This window comes from Rhinolophus hipposideros (assembly GCF_964194185.1).
Source record: "Rhinolophus hipposideros genome assembly, chromosome: 14".
Taxonomy (NCBI): domain Eukaryota; kingdom Metazoa; phylum Chordata; class Mammalia; order Chiroptera; family Rhinolophidae; genus Rhinolophus; species Rhinolophus hipposideros.
In genome coordinates this window covers 34,216,694-34,222,823 of record NC_138060.1, presented here as the reverse complement: position 1 = coordinate 34,222,823, position 6,130 = coordinate 34,216,694, and the positions used below count along the sequence as shown (strand labels likewise).

Here is a 6,130-nt window from a genome sequence, read left to right as displayed (position 1 = left end):
CTGGCTTTAACACAATAGTATGGGAGAAGCCTTTTAATGTAGAGAAGCCTTTGAGCTTTCAGTCTCCCCTGAGATAAAAAGAGACCCATAGTTTTACTACTATGATGTAGTGGGAGTCAAGACATCAGTCAAAGCTCTTCAAGTTCCATGAGCTGGACTGGTCTCTGTCTTCCATCCCTTACATGGCATCCAAGCCCTAACCAACATCTCAGACATAGGCAAGGGGTAAGATATAAGCCCTCTGTGTGAAGGGGCTGTTTTTGAAAAAGCCCCATTGAGGCCTGGTGGGAGTGTCCTCATATTGAGGCACAAGGTGACTCCTGGGGAAGTAGGTGCAGCTGGGAGGTTGCCTCATCCCTCTAGTTCCTGGGACCACGGCCTTTTCCTCCCAACCACTTCCTCCCTACCCAGCTGTGGTCTCTCTCTCAGCATCAGTTTCATTCCTGTGCAAGCATCAGTTGCTTCCCTTCAAAGGTCCACCTCAAAGCCTGGTGTCCCTTGGAACACACACCCTTCTGCACAACTGGAGACTGATGGGTTCTATCTTCATCTACTAAGAAAATGTTCCCATGGAGAACCTGAGCTAAATGAACAATAACAACAAAAAAACCCCAAAACCAAAAAGCAGGGCAGCATGCAGCAAAACCCAAAGCTCTTCCAAGGCAGTGCATCCTACATTGTAATGGCTCACCCAAGGATCTTGTTAAAACGCAGATGCTGACTCAAAGGGAACTCTCAGGTTATGCTGATACTGCCAGACTGCAGACCACACTGAGTAATAAGCCTACGAAATAGCAAAGCAGGTGGCTGGGACCACAGCAGAGCCTCCCTCCAAAGACATGACTGCACAGGGCCTTCCCTGAGCTTAGCCAGATGCCACTGGTAGGCAGCAGGGAAACAACACCTGGGGCGAAGGGGCCAGAGGCCCCCATTTGGAGGGGCCTTCCCGGGGATTGTTGGCTCCGATGCTCACAGAACCCAGCTCTCCACTGAAACCTCAGCCTCTCTGGTCCAACATGACTTCCCTTAAAACAAAGTCTGGTCGGGAAACTTTTCTGTCCCCATTTTTCTACCCTTTGCACCCCGTCCCTGATTGTCAGTTCCTCAAAGAGAGACAGACTTACCCATATGGCTGGTCATGGCTCAGACTATTCATTGGCCTTCAAGGTCAATTTTGCACTCTTCCTGCTCCATTCCCTTGTGCAGACCTGGGCATTTCTTTCCTCCTCTCTTTCTGCGTCACCCCCTCCACACCTGCAGTGGGGCTGGAAGTTACCTGATCCTGCTCTGCGTGTCCAGACATTTGACATTCACAGGAAGCCTGAGGCCTAAGCCTCCTCCTCTGAACAGTTGTTCTCACACTGCCTTGCACTGGGCGATACCAGGTACTTGTTCAGAGGTTCCGCAATACTCGTTTGGTTGCAAATGACAAAAACAAACAAAAACCTCACTCACAGAGCTCAAATAATCCAAGGGACTCTAGTGTATAACAACCCAAAATGTCCAGGGAGAGGACTGGCCCAAGAACTAGGGGGAGCACGAGGGCTGGGGGAGGGAGCACAGAAAGAGAAACGGAGAGTTGCTGACGGAGGGAAGAGATACCTGGGATCTTTCCAAACACGCCTGGAGACCGACACTACTAGACTGCACAGGGTGTGCAAGGCACACAAGCTAGGGGTGTGGGGACAGACACACACGACTCGAGCTCCAGCCATAGCTCACCAGCTCAGTGACCTCAGCCTCTCTCTGCCTGGCATCCTACCACTGTCAGTAAACACCTGGCTCCAGCTCTGCTCTAGACATGTGCTGCTCCCTCCACCTAAACATCCTCCTGCCCCATCCTCCTTTTCTCCTGTAACACTGTCCCCCCCTTTAGGCCCCGTTCACAATCCTCCTGGATCCCTCAGGGAGTGCCTGGGGCTCAGTCAGACTGCCCACCGTCCTATTCTACACCAACCCCTCTCCTCTTGGCATCTCCGTCTCTGCATTAGCCCTGATTATTCCTGTGGACCTTGGACAGTCTGCCTCCCTCACCCTGCCTGACCCCTCCAGACAGCCAGTGTGTTCAAGTCATGAGGCTTGCCACATAACCAGGCACATAGTAGGCATGCGTAGTGAATCGACAAGGCATGCACCCAATCACAATTCTCAATCAATACAATGGATACATTGATATTTTTCCTGTCTACCTCACAGGGTTGGTTCAATAAGCAAAAGAGATAGTATCTGTGAGTGTGCAATGGAGATGGAAAACATTTTTGTAGCGATGATTGAAATATGGGCGAGAGAGCGTAATAGGCTGTTCCACATTGGTTTCTGGTCTCCAAGGCCCCAGTCTCAGCTCGCCCGAGTCTCCACCCTCTCCTTTCCAGAATAACTCTCCCATTATCTAATATGCAAATGTTGTTCCAAAGATCTCAAGTCGAAGTGCTGGTTCTGTGACACATGAGGTCCAGAGCTGTAGAAGGAAGTGGAAATAGGAAAGAAAGTACACACCGCATTGTCTTGATCTTAGTTACACAGCTCAATCAAATCCAAGCACTAAGAGTAGATTACGTTCATATTGGTACAGGATCATCAAATATCAAGAATAATCAAGATGGGAGATGGCACTTATTGTGACCATTCTTTACTTCCATGTAAGGAAAACACTTGAAATAGCTTTGCTCAGCTAAACTACTACCCATAATCCCTTCTCCCCAGCCCCCACTTCCAGGTTCAGAGAGCAGGCATAGTTCAGCAAGAAGTATGACTGAACTAAATGTGGCAGAGTTAACTGCGTGTGTGTGTGTGTGTGTGTGTAACAGAGACAGAGAGACATAGAGGCAGAAACAGAGAGTTATGGAGGTAAAGACAAAGAAATTGAAAGAGACCCAAGGTAGAGACCAAGACACATTTGGAGAGATAGCATACATTAGGACAAAGATAGAGACAGAATAGAAATAGAAAAAGAGAAAGATACAAACACACACACACACTCATACTCACACTCACACACACAAAGCACTTTACTATACTGATGTCAAAGTTCAAAAGAAACATATCTAATTAAGTAAAGTTATTGGTCTTCGTTGTAATAAGGGAGACCACACACCATAAGGAACTTTGCAGCATTGTACTTGTTGCGATAAGAACCAATAAACCCAACTTTGTTTGGCTACAGATGTGTTTCTCGTGGTCTTTGGCTGATAGGAATCAACAACTGTGATGATATATTAATAATCACAATAAATGTAATTGGGATAAATTCACCTGTTTTAAAAACTTGTGAGATTGAATTTTAAAAATAAAAATTATGCTGTTTTAAGAAAACACAGCATACTAAAACAATGCAGGAAGTAGAAGTATGGGTAAAGATATATCATGCAAATGTTAATAAGAAGAAAGTAGGTATGTAGTATTGGTATCAGCCAAAACAGAATTCAAAGTAAAAATCACAAACCGGGACAAAGAAGGATATTTGATAAGAGCTATAAGAGAATTACATCTCTTATTAAAAAGAAAACATGGCAGTCATGAACCGTTATACACTAAACAACATGTTTTACAACATATGAAATAAAAACTGGTAGCTACAAAAGGCCCAGAAATATTCATTAGAGATTCTCCCAAATTTCTCTCAGAAATTGGTGGACCATGTGATTTAAAATAAGATGCAATGATATACAGAATTTACAAAGCAAAAGAAAAAAATATGGAGCTGGATATGAGAGATAAAATTAGGATTTTGTATTTTTAAAAAACAGAATACACATAAAAATTTCAAAAAAAAACCATACCATGTAATAGCCACAAAAAGAAGCTCCAAAAGTTCTCAGAAGAAGAAATATATATGCCACACTCACTAAACAAAATTCAGTGTAATTAAAAATTAGAAATGAAAGACTACCAACACACACACACACCTGGAAAAAATATCCAATTCTCTATCTCTGGCAAAACTATCCTTCAAAAATGAAGGAGAAATTAAGACTTTCCCAGCTGAACAAAAGCTGAGGGGACAGATTAATGCTCTACAAGAAATGATACAGAGAGTCCTTCAACTTGAAACAAAAGGATGGTAGACAACAGCACAAAGCTGTTTGAAAATGTAGTAATACCTGGTAAAAGTAAATACATGGATAAATATAACCGTACTACTGTAATCATGATGCATAGAATTTATATACATGTGTAATTGAGACAAAATATTTTTAAAACTATAAATTATGTTAATAGGTATATAATATATAAAGATGTAATTTGTGACATCAATAACATAAAGTTAGGGTGAAGCTGTAAAGGAATAGAGATTTTGTATGCAAATGAAGTTATTGTTGTCAGTTTAAAACAGAATGCTATAATTTTAGGAGGATTTATTGCAATTGCAATGTTAACCACAAAGAAAATACCTATAGAATATACACAAAAGTAAATGAGAAGGGAACCAAAACAGACTACTACAAAATAAAATCAATGAAATACAAAGAAAAGGAGTAAGAAAGGAAAGGAGAGACAAAAAAGCCATAAGACATACAGAAAACAATTAACAAAATGAAAATAGTAAGTCCTCTCCTATCAGTAATTACTTTAAATGTACATATTAAACCCCTCAATCAAAAGACAGATTAGCTGAATAGATTTTAAAAAGAGGATCCGACTATGTGCTGTCTATAGTGACTCACTTTAGATCTAACGACACACATAGGCTGAAAGTGAAAGAATGGAAATATATTCTATACAAATGGTAACCAAAAGAGAGGAGTGGCTAAACTAATATAAGACAAAATAGACTTTAAATAAAAAATTATTCCAAAAGATAAAGAAGTACATTATGAAAATAAAAGGGTCAATTAATCAAGAATATATAACAACTATAAATATTTGCACCAAACCTCAGAGCTCCTAAATATATGTAGCAAACTTTGACAGAATTGAAGGAAAAAATAGACAGCAACACAATAATAGTAGGAGACATCAATACCCCTACTTTAAATAATGAATAGAACAACTAGACAGAAGGTCAATAATAAAATAGACAACTTGAACACTACAGACTAATTGGACCTAACAGACATCTACAGAACACTCCACTCAATAACAACAGGAGATACATTCTTCTCAAGTGCACATGGAACAATTTCCATGACAGGCCACATGGTAGGCCACAAAACAAGTCTTAATGAATTTAAGATTCAGTTATGCAAAGTACCTTTTCTGATCACAAATGGAATGAAACTAGAAATCAAGAACACAAGGGAAACAGAAAAATTCACACATACGTGGAAATTACCACATACTCTTAAACTACCAATGGGTCAAAGAAGAAGCCACAAGAGAAATTAGAAAATACCTTGAGTTAAATGAAAACAAAAACACAACATACCAACACTTACGGGATGCAGTGAAAACACTGCTAAGAGGAAGTTTATAGCTGTAAATATGTACATTCAAATAAATAGAAGATATCAATTCAACAACTTAAATACCTAAAGAAACTAGAAAAAGAAAAACAAACTAAACCCAAAACTAGCAGAAGCAAGAAACAAAGATTTGAAAAGAGATAAACAAAATAAAGAATAGAAAAACAATTTTTAAAATCAATGAAATTAAGAGTTGGTTTATTTAAAGAACAACAAAATTGACAAAATCTTAACTAGATTAACTAAAAAAAAGAAGACTCAAGTAACTAAAATCAGAAATGAAAAAGAGTTATGCAAACAATGCCACAGAAATAAAAAAATAATTATAAAAGAATATCATGAACAATGTATACCAATGAATTGAATAACCCAGAAGAAATGGATTAATTCCTAGAAATACACAACACACCATGTCTGAATCACAAAGAAATAGAAAATCTGAGCAGACTAATGACAAGTAAGAAGATCAAATGATTAATCAAAAACCTCCCCCTCACAAACAAGTCCAGGACCAGATGGCTCACTGGAGAGTTGTCAAATATTTATTGATTCAGGTATAAACCAGTAGATAAACTGAACAGAGAATACAGAATGAAACCTATGCACGAACAGGAACTGAGTGTATTAAAGGTAGCATTGCAAAAGAGTTTTTGAAATGATAGAATATTCAAACAATGATTTGGGGACAATTAACTATGTAACATGGCAGGGGGAAACAGAATAAAGTT

The 6,130-nt window shown here is 39.6% G+C and overlaps 1 protein-coding gene across 1 annotated transcript in view; it reads right to left on the bottom strand.

Annotated features, from left to right (window-relative positions):
* Window positions 1-2,330: 2,330 nt before the first annotated feature.
* Window positions 2,331-6,130, bottom strand: part of RYK (receptor like tyrosine kinase) — a gene marked incomplete at its 5' end in the record, with an annotated part of 114,165 nt that continues 110,365 nt past the window's right edge. Inside the window, one exon of the mRNA XM_081073202.1 lies at window positions 2,331-2,458. Within this exon, the coding sequence (XP_080929328.1) occupies window positions 2,390-2,458 (69 nt within the window). The 3' untranslated portion in view covers window positions 2,331-2,389. The remainder of the gene's footprint in view (window positions 2,459-6,130) is intronic.